General features: G+C 34.5%; 1 protein-coding gene and 1 long non-coding RNA gene across 2 annotated transcripts in view; both read right to left on the reverse strand.

The window, feature by feature from the left end:
- The window catches only part of LOC117336066 (MAP kinase-activating death domain protein-like), a 124,622-nt gene that overhangs the window by 13,112 nt on the left and 93,366 nt on the right, over nucleotides 1-18,144 (reverse strand). The window contains 12 exon segments of the mRNA XM_033896428.1: nucleotides 5,702-5,809; nucleotides 6,063-6,279; nucleotides 6,613-6,733; nucleotides 7,006-7,165; nucleotides 8,198-8,628; nucleotides 11,788-11,910; nucleotides 13,096-13,204; nucleotides 14,103-14,309; nucleotides 14,660-14,846; nucleotides 15,513-15,624; nucleotides 16,284-16,337; nucleotides 17,692-17,739. Of these exon segments, the coding sequence (XP_033752319.1) occupies nucleotides 5,702-5,809; nucleotides 6,063-6,279; nucleotides 6,613-6,733; nucleotides 7,006-7,165; nucleotides 8,198-8,628; nucleotides 11,788-11,910; nucleotides 13,096-13,204; nucleotides 14,103-14,309; nucleotides 14,660-14,846; nucleotides 15,513-15,624; nucleotides 16,284-16,337; nucleotides 17,692-17,739 (1,877 nt within the window).
- LOC117336067 lies at nucleotides 90-2,427 on the reverse strand. Its single transcript, XR_004534529.1, has 3 exons — nucleotides 1,730-2,427; nucleotides 1,546-1,616; nucleotides 90-980 (listed from the first exon to the last, which is right to left on the reverse strand). It is a non-coding gene; the product is annotated as an uncharacterized LOC117336067 (long non-coding RNA).

The raw sequence follows: 18,144 nt of genomic DNA on the forward strand, positions 1-18,144 counted from the left end.
GCTGTTTTTTCTAGTTCAAACATTTAAAACTTATCAATGAAATGAGAATGTGACAAAACAAATTTTAATTCTAATTTACCCATGGTACTTATTTTATTAGCCTCTTATATTCTTTTTCTCAAAACTTCCATCACATACACAACACAGCTATCTTTTTCTAGTACAATTTTCAAATACAACTAATATCAATTCATCCTAGCTAGAAGTGGTTTGTTTCAACAAAAATAGTCAGCAAGATATACAAGTTCAATGTCAGTACATACTACAGTATGTATTTATAATTCTGTTTTTTTCTTCTAAAATAGTAGGAAAACAGTACAAAATAATATTTTCCAGCAGAGTTATAGTAGGATATGTATACATTTTGTCACCGACGCACAAGACTGATTTCAGACAGTATACGTAGTTTCCTCGAAGTAGCCCAGATGTACTGGAAACTGTTTACATGTGTGTCTGTGAACTTAAAATAAACAAAAACAAGCAACAGTCGAAGACTTCTTCTATCGAATTTAACATTATTTCTAATAAACTGTGAAAAGATTATCATAATTTTGGAATCAATTCTAAATACTGACTAAATGAAATGTTGATTGACAATTTGAACAATGGTGTGTTGTTTGATATGTAGCACATACTGTAGTGATATATCTCTGTCACTGTCCCCGGGGATTTCAATACAACCAAGCTTGAGACGACTATATTATATTTTTTGCTAGTACAACAAATAACTAACAAGGATTTTTAGATTATATACATGATTTTTTTTTTGTATATATATTAATGTTTACACTTTTATTATGAAAGGAAATGTTGTATACCTCGACAGATAACATATCTCAAATAATCTTAATTAATGTGAAACATAAACTTCTTAATTTCTCTTCATTCCTTTCTGCTTTGTGTTAAGTCAATGCCATCAATTTGGACCACAATGCATGCGGTGTTCCTAATTCCAGATGTACTGCATGAAGACTCAGTCTCTGTTGGAAGAAAGAAAGACTTTTAGAATATTCTTTTATTTCAAAATTAGAATAATTGTCAAGTTTTTGAAGATAATGTATGTATTTAACTTATGTACTTTTCATGATCACTTTGCTATCATTTTCATTAAGTTTGCTTTGGAAGCCTTTTTATCAAGAAAATTTAAGCCAGCCACACAAAGCTACAAAATAAAACTTGCCAGGATGACTTAATTACTAATTAAATCAAGCTACTCCCGAATTCTCCATCAGTTCATATCAATGTGAAACTGCAATATACTATACATAAAACAATGTTACTTACTTATAATTCATCTTAATTCACTTATTTCATTTAATCGTTTCAATTTGATGCAATAATCTGCAAACATCGATCCTCAAAAAATGTGGAGGTAAAGATCTTTCACGAAAGGTTTCATTATCCAAAACACACATTTTCCTCACCATTGTTTGTGAATACGTATGTACGTCATAATCATAACAAGGGTTGTGTGAGTGGGGAAAAAATGCAATTTAAGTCGGGCCGAAGATCGTTAATAATAAATAAATAAAATTGAAAACTTACGATTGTAACACATGGATCGGTACTGCGTTTCCTTCGGCCGTGTAATCTGTGATAAATTAATCATCAAAACCCTGAAAAATAAATAATTAGGTATTATTGATATGAATAGATCTATATCAAATTCATCGCCGTATAATGTGAAACGATGTCAGAACGTGAAGAAGATTATATAATTAAAACTTACCCTGTCTCGTAACGATGTTTGTCGGTAAAAATATGCATCGGTCGTCAAAAACAACGAGAAAGCTGATATTCATTCGTCTGTAACTTGAAGTAAGTCGATCTTCTTCAGTAAGACGGGAAACAAACTTCGTTTTTAGGCTATCGTCGTGTTTGTTTATACTTTTCTTCTGGAAATAAACATCCGGTGAATTCAAACATGGCTATCAGACTTCCCGCTAAACTCGTGTGTGTTGCATCATGGGATAAATATTTTACTGCCAGAGATTAACACGATTCATTTTTACTTGTGCGTGTTTTTTATTTTAAATCATAAACTTCTATTGTGTCATACTTTTAAGATAAATATTACAGTATTTAATACTTGTATCGTGCACATTTAGATCGCACGAGCTCGAGGAGCACTCTCGTCACATCTCGGGAGCAAGGTAAACAAACGAGGTCATAGGTGAACCGAACGATAAACATGTAATCTGACCAGAGGTTTTGGCCTCGTCTGTCATACGCCTATTGTTTAATATGGATGTATTTTCAGACGAGGAACCGACCAATGCACGTTTTCTTTTTATGTTCACGATTTCAAATAATTCAGATTAAAGTACGGGAATATCGTCTGTTGTTAGTAAACTCATGTCGACGTCGAGATCATCACAGCGCTTAACTTCAATATACGTTTTACAAGGAAGCGTCCGAGTGACAACATAAGTTCGACACATGTTTATTGGAGTTTATAGCGATGAATGTTGTGTCAAACACGACGTGATTTCATATGCTATTATCAGATGTAATCTTAACACCGCATATATCCAGAAAGTATGCGATACAAAGACAAAGAGCAGGTGATTTTAATCTTATTTGATTGAATTAAAAGCGATATTCCAAGCACATGTGTAACTGTTGGTAGAGTGACCCCGATTTTGTTTTGGCGAACATGTTACATGTATGGCTACCTGGCCATGGTAGTAAGCTGGTGCATGGTAAATGGCAACGTCTTGGTTTATGTCAGAGTTTGGATAAAGTGACTGATTCTATCTCCGATAAAAAGTGTATAATCGAAGCAAAAGTCAAGATACTGGTTCTTCAAAAAACGATCTAAACTCTGAAAATTTGAATGAAATTTTTATAGGGATGAGTTTTAAGTCGTCACACGAATGTACTAACTTGCAACATTCATCAATGTTTAAGTTAATTCCTTCTGAGATAGAACTACAAGTGAAAGCTGACAAAATATCACATTTAAAAGCTGTGAACCGTTATACTAACAAAGAACATACTTATAAACGAAATACTTAATTAAAATAATTGTTATTGAATTTTAAATAAATATGTGTGGTACTGATCAAGTATAAAAAGGAAATTCTGCAACACAAACATGTTTTTAAAAATTATTTTGTTATCACCATTGATACCTGGAAATTTTCTCTATTTTATTTAAAATTTAAAAAAAAAGATACTAAAATATCTAATACCAACTTTTGTTAATTTTCTGTATCTTATTTTATTAATTAATAATTGTTTAGGTTAATCTTGGTACCTGGGAAATTTGGTCCTAGATTTTGGATCCTCGCTTGGACCTACATTTCACCCACAGAAATTTTGTGATGTCCGAACAAAGGAATGCCCTTTTAAGCTAATACAGAATGGCCAAGCATATACACATTTCAACTTAAACAATTCATGTTAATACATGAAAGAATGGTGCAGTTCATTAAATTAACTAAGTTAATACAGCATAATTGCAGCATGGTACAGCTTGTATCTAAAATGGCAAAGTTAATACAGCATGGTTGCAGCATGGTACAGATCCTATCTAAAATGCCAAAGTTATTGCAGCATGGTTGCAGCATGATGCATTTCATATGATAAATTTACTAAGTCCACACAGCATGATTGCAGCATGATATAATTCGATATCCAAACTGGCAAAGTTATTGCAGCATGGTTGCAGCATGGTACATATCCTGTCTAAAATGACAAAGTTATTGCAGCATGGTTGCAGCATGATACAATTTATATGATAAATTTACCAAGTCCACACAGCATGATTGCAGCATGATATGATTTGATATCCAAACTGGCAAAGTTATTGCAGCATGGTTGCAGCATGATACAGTGCATATGATAAATTAACTAAGTCGACAAAGCATGATTGCAGCATGATAGAGTTCAGATATTCAATTACCTCAATTTTTAAAGCATGGTTGCAGTACATGCTGTACAGAAGCATGGTACCATGCTGCTATGCAGCACATGCTGCAATCATGCTGTGAAACTAGCAGCATGATGCCAGCATAAAAGCAGCATGATTGCAGCATATGCTGCATTGCAGTCCATGCTGCAAATTGATAAGGGCTATGACAGGTAATACACAACTATCATTATCACACACCTACGACAGGTATTACACAACTATCATTATCACACACCTACGACAGGTAATACACAACTATCATTATAACACATCTACGACAGGTAATACACAACTATCATTATCACACACCTACGACAGGTAATACACAACTATCATTATCACACACCTACGACAGGTAATACACAACTATCATTATCACACACCTACGACAGGTAATACACAACTATTATTATCACACACCTACGACAGGTAATACACAACTATCATTATCACACACCTACGACAGGTAATACACAACTATCATTATCACACACCTACGACAGGTAATACACAACTATCATTACCACACACCTACGACAGGTTATACACAACTATCATTATCACACGACTACGACAGGTAATACACAACTATCATTATCACACACCTATGACAGGTTATACACAACTATCATTATCACACACCTACGACAGGTAATAAACAACTATCATTATCACACACCTACGACAGGAAATACACAACTATCATTATCACACACCTACGACAGGTAATACAAAACTATCATTATCACACACCTACGACAGGTAATACACAACTATCATTATCACACACCTACGACAGGTAATACACAACTATCATTATCACACACTTACGACAGGTAATACACAACTATCATTATCACACACCTACGACAGGTAATACACAACTATCACACACCTACGACAGGAAATACACAACTATCACACACCTACGACAGGTAATACAAAACTATCACACACCTACGACAGGTAATACACAACTATCACACACCTACGACAGGTAATACAAAACTATCATTATCACACACCTAGGACAGGTAATACACAACTATCATTATCACACACCTACGACAGGTAATACACAACTATCATTATCACACACCTGCGACAGGTAATACACAACTATCATTATCACACACCTGCGACAGGTAATACACAACTATCATTATCACACACCTGCGACAGGTAATACACAACTATCATCATCACACACCTACGACAGGTAATACACAACTATCATTATCACACACCTACGACAGGTAATACACAACTATCATTATCACACACCTACGACAGGTAATACACAACTATCACACACCTACGACAGGTAATACACAACTATCATTATCACACACCTGCGACAGGTAATACACAACTATCATTATCACACACCTACGACAGGTAATACACAACTATCATTATAACACACCTACGACAGGTAATACACAACTATCATTAGTACCAAAGATTCATTTTCCTTAGTACTGGTACCAAGCAGCAGTTTGGAAACAAATCTAATTGATATTTCACATGGTTCACCATATCATTTGGTACAAAACTGACCGAGTTTGAAAACTAACAGTTATTGTTTTAGAAACTTCAAATAATTGAACTAGCCTTAAAATAGCTTCCGTGGCTGCAAACCCAAAGATTTGTTTCAACATATATCTACATCTTACATTTAATTCACAAAAGACTGACTTGTAGCAACGACTCCATGACCCCTAACTTATCCTGCCCCCAACACACACACACACAGTGAAGAGCAATTATAAGCCCAAAACTTACCTCCATGAAGAGCATGTCCCCAGAATTATCACTCCCCCAATGAACAGTGAAAGACTGTTTTTGCATGAAACGGCTTCCCATAGGCTTCAATGGTATTTCATTTCCATGCTGAAGGAAGAAAAATATTCAACACATTTTCAATCAATAATTAATATCACCACATAGAAAAAAAAGACGTCCATTTGACCTAAGATTTGGTTGGGAGAAGAATAGAGATGGACAAATCTATGGACCTGACCTTGTGTTTTCTGTCTATCATTAACTTTCAAGAGAACTGGTACTCTCAAGGCCGAGTACTTACAAACCTCCTCAGCTTGTACAGTACAGAGACCTTCTGGATGTTGGCCAGTCTGGTACTTACCATAGTCATCGCCTGGTCCAATATACTGTTGACATCTGTGCTATACGCTAGACCTATATGAGATTTGCCGAGCAGACGCCGCACCTTTTTCCTCATTTCCTGTTTGTTACAGCGCATCATGACCATAAAGCCAGCTAAGTTATATAACATGGTGGACAGAAGTCGGTCCTCATCTTGTTCCAATCTCTTTTTCTCACTGTCTCCAAGGGAGTTATACCTGCAACACATGATAGTCATTAGTTAATCATAAGTATCAAATTCCTATTTTCCTATTTTCTATTTTGACAAGATTCTTTAAATACTCCGCTTCAGCTTGATTTTGTTTCTCGTTCGTTGTGTTAACATCTCTGCTCCAATCAACATTCTTTAAAAAGATTAATCAGTTAATAACCTCCTCAGATCGAGTAATAATGATAATTTTGTACAGATGGATGGATACAAGCACAAGAGATGTATGTACAAATGGACATCATCCTTTTATGTCAAAAGTGATTTGATTTTGGTGTAGGGGAGACAACTCTTATTTAATCTACACTCCATAGCCCTATACCTCTCCATCATCTCCCCAGGTCCTTGATCCATGCCAATGATGTCACGCTCCTGGGCAACTGCATCTAGGTACACATCCTCCCAGAACTGCATCTGGTCCCACAGCCGTGACCTGTCTTTTGCTGGAGACAGAGGGAAAGAAGGTCAGAAAACTAGGACCATTTAAAGTCAAGGCCAAACACAATAACGTAGATATTTTAATGGATACGACTAATAGACATAGCTTTAGCCCTGTTGATAAAATTGTTTCTCGAAAAAAAGAAAGAAAAAAAACCATCCTTGATAGTTAGTTTTCTGTTAAATTGGTATATCATTCATAACTAGTGTGTGGATGGTCAACAGACAGGAAATAACCTACAGACATTTTTATAAAGTAGCTATAAGCTGTACTTACTGATAAGTCCCTCGTATAGGTACATACGGGAAGTCTCAGGACTCAGGGGCAGTGGAGACGTACTCAACATCTTGCCTTCAGGATAGCGGTGTCCAGTACTCAGACTGCTCTTGTTGCTAAAGGTACTCGGGGATCGGGTTCTCTTGGTGTAGTTCACCATCTGTAGGTACACATCACCACAATTACATCATTATAATAACACCATTTCACCATCACAATTACATCATTACAATAACACCATTTCACCATCATAATAACACCATTTCACCATCACAATAACACCATTTCACCATCACAATTACATCATAACACCATCACAATTACATCATGTGCAACAGATCTGGAGGTTTGTGGGTTTTGGGCCTATATAAGTCCTTGTTATGGGCACAATCTGGCAAGCCTACATATTTGGGATGAAGAATTAACCAAAAATGTCTCGGTCAATTATGAGACTATTAAGATGGATATCTTATATGAGATTTATAAAGCAGTATACAGTTGGCAAGCATTTTCTTGCAGGAGCTTGAAATGAAGTTGGAAAATTTCTAAACTAGTCAGCTTTAAAAGAAAAACCTGACAGCAGACATGGAGGTGGGAATGGTCAAATGTCACATGGGAGTAAGTAAGAACACTGTAATTTGCACATGCAGATAAATAATTTCTTCGACAACCATTCTAACACAGAAACCAGACATATTCATATGGAAACAAGTTTTTCATATGCAAAAAAAATTTCAGAATCATCTTTCAAAGTATTAAATAGTTTATCATTGATTTTGCTCGACAAGAACAATTTTTTTTTTTCTCACTACAAATAGTTCTCACACTACAAACAGTTCTCACACTACAAACAGTTCTCACACTACAAACAGTTCTCACACTACAAACAGTTCTCACACTACAAACAGTTCTCACATTCAAACTCTTGATAAATTACAAAGTTAACAAACATTTCTCACATGCAAAGATTACTACATGCCAAGAAATACTTTTTTCATATAAAAACAAACATTTTTCAGGACAAAGCTTTCTGATACAAAGGACTCTCACAAGTATGCGTAAATAAAAAACACCCCTCACACACAGTAAAGAAGTTTCTCACATGCAAATTAATGGTTTTCCCCATCCCAAATAGAAATTTAGAGGAAAATATCATGCAAATAGACGTAACTTCAAATCACATTCTACGCACCCCTGACATTTCCATCTCGCTATCTGACAAAGTGCTCCTGATGGAGTGATGGTTTATCCGTTTTTTCCTCTGCCCTTCATCCTCCCCCACTGTTTCTGAGCTGCTAGACATCAGGGTACTTGCCTCTGAATTTTCCGAGTCAACACTGAAACGCTTGCCATCTGCGAACAAGTCTTTATTTTTCACCATCTGGTGCATCACATCGGAGTTGGAGGACATGACCGCCTCGGAGCTCACCCCACTTCCTGTTGTGATGATGATGTCACACTTGTTTGGATTGTTGGACTTGGCAGTGTTCCGGTTCTGGTCCAATGGATGTCGCGCTGTTGTGATCACGGTAGCGTGGCCAGCATCAACACTTCCCTGGTGTAAAGACATCGACTGGATCTCGATGTTCTCAAACTCTTCACCATTTACCAGTACAGGAGACCCTGAGGAGGATAATGCCAATCGTCATATTTACTGAACAGTACTAATGGACATACTTACTGAACAGTAATGGACATATTTACTGAACGGTATTAATGGACATTTACTGAACAGTAATGCACAGAGGTGTACCGGGGTAATGTTTTGAATATTTAGTCAATTTTTCATTGATGAGAATCCCAATAACATCCAGGATTAAAAAAACAGTGGTCAACTCATGTTGTTATATGACAGTGATTGTTTGCTGTTTTCTGATTGGTTAAGAGGTCTTGACAAAAAAATTCATAAAAAAGGTATATATATATATATATACATAAATTCTTTTTTTCAAATTTTAGTTCTTTAAATGAAACTTAATTTTGACTCATGCAAACAAACAATATTTCTAAATTGAACAAAACAGCAATACTTATAAAATGAGACAAATGTGATTTTCTGTAAAGAAAAAAAAATGGCAAATGCATACATCTTTCAACAAAAATACAAACCTGACTAACTGCAGACACCAACCCTTGCTTGACTTTTATAATTGCATTGATATTCTTGTAACTACAATCGATGATGTGAGAGAAAAGTACGAAGCTGTACGATTTCTAATTTTGCATTATTTTATCATAATTAACCTATACAGGCAGAACAACGAAGTTGTCAAAGTGTGCTTAAAAACATACAACACACTTCTGAGGCTTCATCAAAATGTCATAAATTTTTTTTGTTAAAGTGATGACAAAGATTGTGATGGAGAATTTATATTCTTATATTCTTAGTTATAGTGACCTTGACATTTAACAGATTATATTCATAATCCAAGTTGTCAAAGGCATGACCAATCAATAATAGGATACCCACAAACTTTCATCAAATCAAGCACTTTATATGATCGAAGACCACTAGCATGATATGATGATAGTATGTTAGCAAAAATCTATTTTTAGTAACACTGACCGTGAACCGTGAAAACATACCTGTTTCATCAGAATTTGCCTATGAATATGACCAATAGAGTGAGGAGTCCAAGCTAGAGTAGGTAATGCTGAAATTCTATTTTTTAGAAGTAGTCACTGTCATATAATGTAATGCTATACTAGTCTTGAGTGTTAAGTATGCAAGAGTTATGTCCCTTGTACTGTACTGTGTTGTCTACGTCACATCATGAATAAAAGAGTTCCAATCCTAATGGCTGCCTGTCATCCTGTAACACCACAGTCACCTTGACCTTTGACTGCATGATCAGTCAGATTTGAAAATATAGCAAAGACTTGACCACAGCATACCAACACCAGTGATGTTTCCTTAAAACAGCTGAATAAAAACATGTCATTAAAATGTCTTTAAAATCTCATGAGCAATAAATCCATCTGATTCAGTCTAATCAAAATACACAAAAAAAATTAGAATGAATTGAAAATATAAACTAAAATGATGTCCTCTCTGATCAAAGAAAATATTTTGAATTGGATCTCCTCACATTAAATCTGTCTGTCACAGACTACTTCTTGTGCTCCCTCACTTTGGGACTTGCTTGACTATCTAAATTTAAAAGCATTCTACAGAGGTTCAGCTTCCGACTACAAGTCAGTAAAATACCTGGGTCACCAATTCAGATTTTATACTAGCATTCTACAGGCATTTCAACATCATATAATAAATACTTTCAGAAATATGAACAATAATAAACATGCAAACCTTAGTTTTATTTTACCAATGTAAATCATGTTGCATGCATTTCACTAAATATTAGAAATAAAATGGAAAAAATCAATTATGATTGATATTTTTACAAAACAAAAAGAAAAAAACCCCAATTATAATAAACATTTTGAATGCTATCCATTAAAATGTATGATCATACATTAAGAGTGTTTTGATGCAGCTGTAGCAATAGTAAGTCTTTTAATATAACCGAGACATTTCATTTAACCAGAACCTAACTAATACAATTACCCAAATTAAGATTATTGTTCTATAGACTGAAATTCGAGAAGAAATATCAAAAGGCTACAATTCAATTTTGTGTTAGTGAAAAACAATAATATGTACAAATAAGAAATCGATGAAAGAACACGCCACCAAAGACACTATTTCCGTAATTTCCTGCGTATTACCCGCATCAGGGTATGTAGATCGTGGGTTGTAAAATTGAGCATTTTAAGAATTTTGTAAAAAAAAAAAAAAAAAAAAAAAAGTTGAATATCCCAAACTGGCAGATTTTTGTATTTTTTAACAAAATTCCTGCAGCTGTCAAAAGTGAGCACAGTACTCAAAGACAAAGGAAGCGAAACAATTTTGAAAAGTTTTGTATTTCAACACCAAGAACAAATAACTTAGAACCCACATTTTTTCACATTCAATTCGACATATCAAAAAGATAGCCCACAAAAGACATATCTACGGTAATGTAAAATAGGGCTATTATAGGCAGGATATTACGGTTTTAAGCAAACAGAATGCAAAACAGTAAGATTATTGAAAGCATACATGCTTAATGCAAGACTGTTACATGAAACAAACACTCACACATAATTAATCTTAAACAATCGTCAGAATAACCAATGAAATCAAAATTTAATCAAATTAATAACTTCATGGAAAATTTAAAATGTAAAACAAATGAAGTTTTCTGCATCATAAAATTGGCTTATTCAAAATCAAGCTTACGCTGGCAAAATTAGAAAATAGAATATATGTTACAAGGTAATGAACATGTCTTTTGCAGGGATGTCTGTCACGTCTATAATGCCATTCGTTTTTAATTTATTTCTCTATCTACTTTTACAAAATGTGAACAGGACTGGTTTTTTTAACTCTGTTGTCTGGAACATCCAGAAATCATATATGTTGTTATGGGAGTAAACAAAATAATAATAATTGTTAAATGATTTAAAATTACAGTATGAGTTATATTACAACAGGAATATTATAACCAACCAACGAAGATATTGACATGGACGAAACCATCATGATACAGAGGTCCCTTTTTAGCTGTTTAACTCAATAATGGGATTTAGTGGTCAGACATCAGACATGAATATTATGTATAACAACATACAGTGGGGCATGCATAATTAGCCAAGCAAGCCTTTAACGGTGGGGAGTAAGCTCTGGGGGCGGGGACAGGCATTGGGAAAAGCAGTGGGTGTGTGCAACAGGAGGATACCAACCTGACTCTGTGCTATTGCTAGAGGTGGAGTGATCAGAATAGTGGGTAGGTACAGGCCGCTCCGCCCGGGTCCAGCCGGGACATGTGTGACCTACAGCGGGCAATAAACCGGCACGGTGAGAGCCTGCCAACCAATCAAATCACTCGGTCCAAATACGCTCAAAGTACAACACAGCAAATGATAAGCTAAGCCAATCAAATAAAAAATAACAAAACAGGATGAAGGGTTACCCAAATCCCCAAAACTGTAGCCACAAAAAAAAGTTAGTATTTAAAGAGTCATCTATTTTTTGAAATACAGGGTTTATACAAAAGTGATGGTATTTGTATTTTTCTATGTGCCATGTACATTATATGAATTGTGATATTAATTCTACAAAATAATTGCACAAGATTGAAGGAAAAAACATATTCCATACAATTCTGTACATAACTAATGATTAGTTTTGCAAATTTTTGAAAAATGAAAATATTTTGACTGCATAACTGGTTTTTTTTTTCAGAATGGCTCCATTATAATCAAGGAGGGAAGAATGGGCATTTTAGCAAATAATGGAGACAAATAAAATGAAATAAAACTGAATGCTCAAAATGAACATGCTGCAATGCAAAAGCTGTTAAATTCACATGACTAGAAGCTGATTACAGAATAAGCAGCATGTATTAAAAACACTGATAGCTATAGGTGTAGGATGGTCAGGTTTATCTTATTTAATATTATCTTTTTTTTGATAACATCAAACCCTTCATTCCTTTCCTTTATCGATAGATAGTGGTTAATGCCATAAACCAACAGTAGCCATTACAATTAACATTTCAACAGAATGTTTAATAAAAATCCAATTGTGATTTTTTTTCTGGTTCTGTTCATTTTCAGACAAACTCTTATATTCCAATTTAATTTTGTTTTCAAGAATTTTCATTTTGATTAATCTTGCTATGTATAACTACTGTTATATCCTGGCATACCTTTGAATTTAACCATTTAAATTTACAATCAAATATTTGGACAATTTATGCCACACATGCAGGAGGCAGAACACTTTTTTATGAGAGCGGACTTAATGTTACAGTAAAAGATAAAAAAATAATTTAAACTTTTAAAATTTCAGCATTACATAATAAGTTTATAAACAAGGTTTAATAAACTAAAAGATTTATTGATTTACATCAAGCTGAAAGAGAGTGAAGGCAGAGATAACAAAATGTGATTAGTTATACTCAGATTATATATGGCTACACATAGCTCCAAACCAAAAGATAAAAAGATATATAGGTAAATAAGGTGCAATTCAAAGAGAGTTCCTACCAAGGGCAGCAACCATATGTTCTTCGTGCAGACTGTGGGACTCAGACTTCTGGGGAGAATCTTCACTTCGTGATGACAAACTCTCGTGACTGCCATACGGAGAGTTGATCTACAATGATTAGTATTGGGTGCCAGGTGGTTAGGTAATTGCAAGATGCTTAAATAAATACAACATCTGTTAGAGTCAAAATCAGAGATATCACTCTTACATATATCAAGTATGTCAGTTTCTTCCTGACAACTACCATTAGGGACAAATTTTAAAAATAATTTCCCCCAAAAAATCTTTATTTCATAACGGGAAATCCACAGCCTAGTTAATCTCTTTCAGAACAATATCAAATGTATAAATGTCATCAGCGAATTACATTTCACTTCATTTTGCCCCTCCAGAAACAGACCCATGAACAACCTTTTATTTCGTCTCTCCCCAAGACCTATAATTAGACTGTTTTTTCTCCAATTTCATAACATCTGACCTTGTACTATCTTGATAATTTTGAATAAATATTATTAAATCAGCTTATTACAAAAACCATATTCACATTAAAATTGACCAACTATCATTAATAACTCTTGCTAACCTTGGTGTTTTAGCTTTGGAGGAACCCGAACTATCAGGAAACTGCGGTCAGACAGCTGAACCAGTTTCACATCGATCAATGGGATCGAGTACACTATCTACTGAGGCAGACAGGTGAACCAGTATCACGTGCGATCGGTGGGATCGAGTACACTCTCTATTGTAGCAATATGGTATTGTTAAGCGTCAACCTCGTCAGTTAAACCACTGTTGTTATTACACCTACATGCTGATCGTTAGTAGTCGTCATACAGAGCTGCATTCAGCTCCTATTCATTTTTATTTTATCTAGCAGGGACCTGATATAAGATGACACCATGCTCAAACACTAATTCATTTGAATCATGCTTCATGCATGTTTGTCTTTTTTTCTTCTTTATGATTACACACATCATGCATGTGTAAATGAACCGAGTTGACCTACCTCTGGAGTGACACTTGTGTCGCTACGGTTACTGCTGCCAGTGCCTGGGATGATCTCCTTGGCCCAATAGTGAGTGTGGGCAATCTCCAGCACCATATAGGCGCTAGCCATGCCCCCTAGACCATGGTTTTGGTAGGTATGTTCCAGGCCATGTACAATGGCCTTCACTAAGGTCATCATCCCCTTGAACACTTGCTTTGTCATTGACTGTAACAGATGTGGCATATCAGATTATACTAGAAACCAACAGATATACAGAATATTACATGAGTAGATATCTCATATGGAATTTATTAAACAATTAAATAATTTTAATCCCTGTGGGGACTAATATAATGTTGTCACTTCATAAAAACAAATGATGTTTGTGTTTCATTTTGAACAATAGAACTCTGATTTGACCCTTTGTGATGGTTAACATTTATTTCTTTACACATTTTTTGTAGGTTAAGAAGAGAACTAAACAACATATTATGCACTATCATGGCAGGCAAATATAAAGTCAGGGCATAAATTTATCGTTAGGATCTTTCCAAAACATAAAAAAAAGTAGTTACTGCATCCTCCAAATGCTGTGTGTCATCGTTCAGTTTCTTGTCCAAGTTTTTGTTCAGACGGCTGACAATGAAGTTTCGATAGTTTTCGTCCTCCATGAGTCTTCGTATGCGTCCAAGTTTGAGCCAGCTGACTCCCTGTCCATCGAGTACATTTGTGACGATGTCTTTCAGGAACTGTTGGTTCTCACTGGCACACAAAGCATAAGTTAATCAATAGTTATATTAGTTAAGATCAGAAATTAATCCAAGTAGTTTTAATCACAACATACCCAAGCGTCACCAGTATAAGTGGGTAGTGTATTTGTCTTGATGAAGACTCGCATACACAGGCAAAACTAGTCGGCCAATAAATTGCCAACTTACTGGTTTTGATTAAGTTAATTACTTAAACTACTTGGATTAATTCTTACATCTTATTACGTCGCCGTGCATGCCTTTCGGTATCCATACCAATGATTGACCAATACACTCAGAACTGACATCTTCTGTACCTCTTTAAGTAAAGATCTGAGGTGTATGTGGAATCTTATAAAGATTTTAAATAGATCACTTTGGATGTATGTAGATATAATAAAGAATTTAATTTAAAAGTCACAATCCTGCAGGCAAATAGCACATCAAATTATTTTTCAGTGTAACATATTCTTATTAATATTATAGGAAAATGAAAAGATCCTTTTAATGTTGTATAGTATTATAAACAAGAAAATAAGCATACACTTCCCAGGAAAGCTAAATATGACATCACAATAGTGTTATAATTATATGTATGACAGGCAAAGTAGAGAAGTTTTGTGATAGTATGAACATGGCGGCGGTTTTCAATAAGAGTTACCTCCCCTGAACCACTTACCTGTTGGATGCACCCCTGGAGTCAGAGCCAGGTTGTTTAGACGTATCCTTCTGTTTGCGGGGAGTGGCATGCTTTACAAGGCCAGATTTTTCAACTAAGGCCTTTCGGTTTCCTGGTTATGAAACATTCAGCTATTTAGCTATGTAAGCATCAAAGATATTTCTAAAATTATATTCTGATTCAAATACTAAAGATTACAACTTTCAAAGAAACCTTATTTTTGAATTGAATAAATAAATCAATATACAGCTGTCACCTGAAAAGGTTGTTTGAACCAATGAATAAAATCATATGCAAAATTTACTGGGTATACTTCATATAAATGTGGAACAGGCAAACTATTGGAAGCAACCCTGAAATATTCAAGGTAATCCAGTCTCCAACCTACCGCTGTATGCTAATCAAATACCTGGCCATGACCTTCAAAATTAATTATGAAAGGTTGTTTTAAAAGGTCACCAAGAGGCAACATAAATCATTTCATTGTATAGTTATATTAAATTTGTATTTTCGATCTATGCAATGTAAAATTTTCTACAATTGATATTTTAGCTTCCAAAAATTGATTTTGAAATTTAAAGAAGTCCATAGCCAATATCAGGATGACTTCATGAATTTTGCTGAGTTGACTGTCGACAGTTCCTTTAGCCTTGATATATATAAGATAGCAACAAAACCATTTGTCTTCCTGACCTGACTTAGTACTTGTACTAAGCCCTTTTCTTTGGCAACATGGACTGAATACTATACAGTGTACAGGTATCTATTTACCTAATGGGGCAAAAGGTTTGGTAGGCTTCTGAGACTGTGGACTTCTGGTGGAGCCTGAAAACACACAACAAAGGTGATATTTGTGTTAGAATTAGTCAAATTTACCAACTTTATAGATATCATAGAAAGTTTTCTGAAAATATTTACAAACATCTCTTTGAACTGATTAAAGCATATATTCATTATATATGCATATTATTTAAACTCCTTGAAGATTCGCTATGAACACACTCTGTTGATTATATAAATGCTCTGAATGCAGATAAATTGAATATTAAATAAACATCAAATGAATACATTAAATACAATAAGAAATTAAGCTGCCATTCCCACATGTACAAAGCTGTACCCATCACCGACAGTAACCCAAGAAAAAGTCACATGCTAATATGTGAACACATGCATAGCTAAAATATTGGACCATTTCAAAAAGTAACAAAACATTCAGTACATACAGAACTAATAGAAAGCAGCATTCAATATAGATTGACTGTATTTATCTAAATAGGATTAAATGAAAGCAAAGTGATTATAGAACAACTGGAACAGAATATGTTCTGTACAACATGTGAATAATAAACCAGGATTAATCATTATCTTTTTAGCGAAAAACCATTGAAATGATCCAAAAACTCAGTCCAGGACTATGGAACTGAATGTGCTTGTACCATATGGTATCAGCATTACTGAAAAGAGTAAATAATTACTCTGAAGTTTAATGCTAAACATAACATCAAGATTTTGTTATTAAATAAGTAAATTTTGCAATTTCATATAGAATTCAAAAGTTTTACAGTCTTACAACAAATTCTTATTTGACTTAATTGTACCCTTTAAAATGGTCACCACCTGATGAAAATCATGCATAACATTTGCAAACAATGATAACATATACCACCAAGTTATTGTTACAGTAGCTGGTCTTGCCCTAACATTACCAGGACATTCATTCAGAAACAAAGTGTGCAGGTTAGTCAACATATGCGGCTACAATTTAAGCATTTAAAATTCTGGGATTGACAAAATTACATACCTGGTAAGTAATGATTTTTAAAAAATAACTATAATTGATACGCTTAGCTCATACCCGAAGGTCACAGTGGTTGGATATGTTGGTAAGCTATTTTTATAGGACGTAGCATTCAAAGGATTGTATTAAAGATTAAAAATAATTATTTTTGTGCCATATATAAAAGTAAACAATATAAGCTAATCAGGTTTGGATGGAACCATTTGCATATAAAAAGCATGACTGTAAAAAGCACACCTAATATATAATAGCAGAAAAACCATTATGGGATGTTTGTGGAGGAATAAATAGTTTGGAAATAAGAAATAATATTCATAATATATAAAACATTTTCCCCAAATGGAAGCCTTGAACCCATGTTGTAACATAATTAAGTACCAGGGTCTGATCTCTGTTCAATCTCACGCTCATCATCAGAATCCCACGCTAGCAACAAGTAAAACATTCTGTTTATCACAGGCTGGTAACAAGTACAAGATTCTGTTTATCACAGGTTGGTAACAAGTACAAGATTCTGTTTATCACAGGTTGGTAACAAGTACAAGATTATGTTTATCACAGGTTGGTAACAAGTATAAGATTATGTTTATCACAGGTTGGTAACAAGTACAAGATTATGTTTATCACAGGTTGGTAACAAGTACAAGATTCTGTTTATCACAGGTTGGTAACAAGTACAAGATTCTGTTTATCACAGGTTGGTAACAAGTACAAGATTCTGTTTATCACAGGTTGGTAACAAGTACAAGATTCTGTTTATCACAGGTTGGTAACAACTACAATATTCTATTTATCACAGGCTGGTAACAAGTACAAGATTCTGTTTATCAC

The sequence above is a fragment of the Pecten maximus genome, chromosome 10, assembly GCF_902652985.1.
Source record: "Pecten maximus chromosome 10, xPecMax1.1, whole genome shotgun sequence".
Classification (NCBI taxonomy): Eukaryota; Metazoa; Mollusca; class Bivalvia; order Pectinida; family Pectinidae; genus Pecten; species Pecten maximus.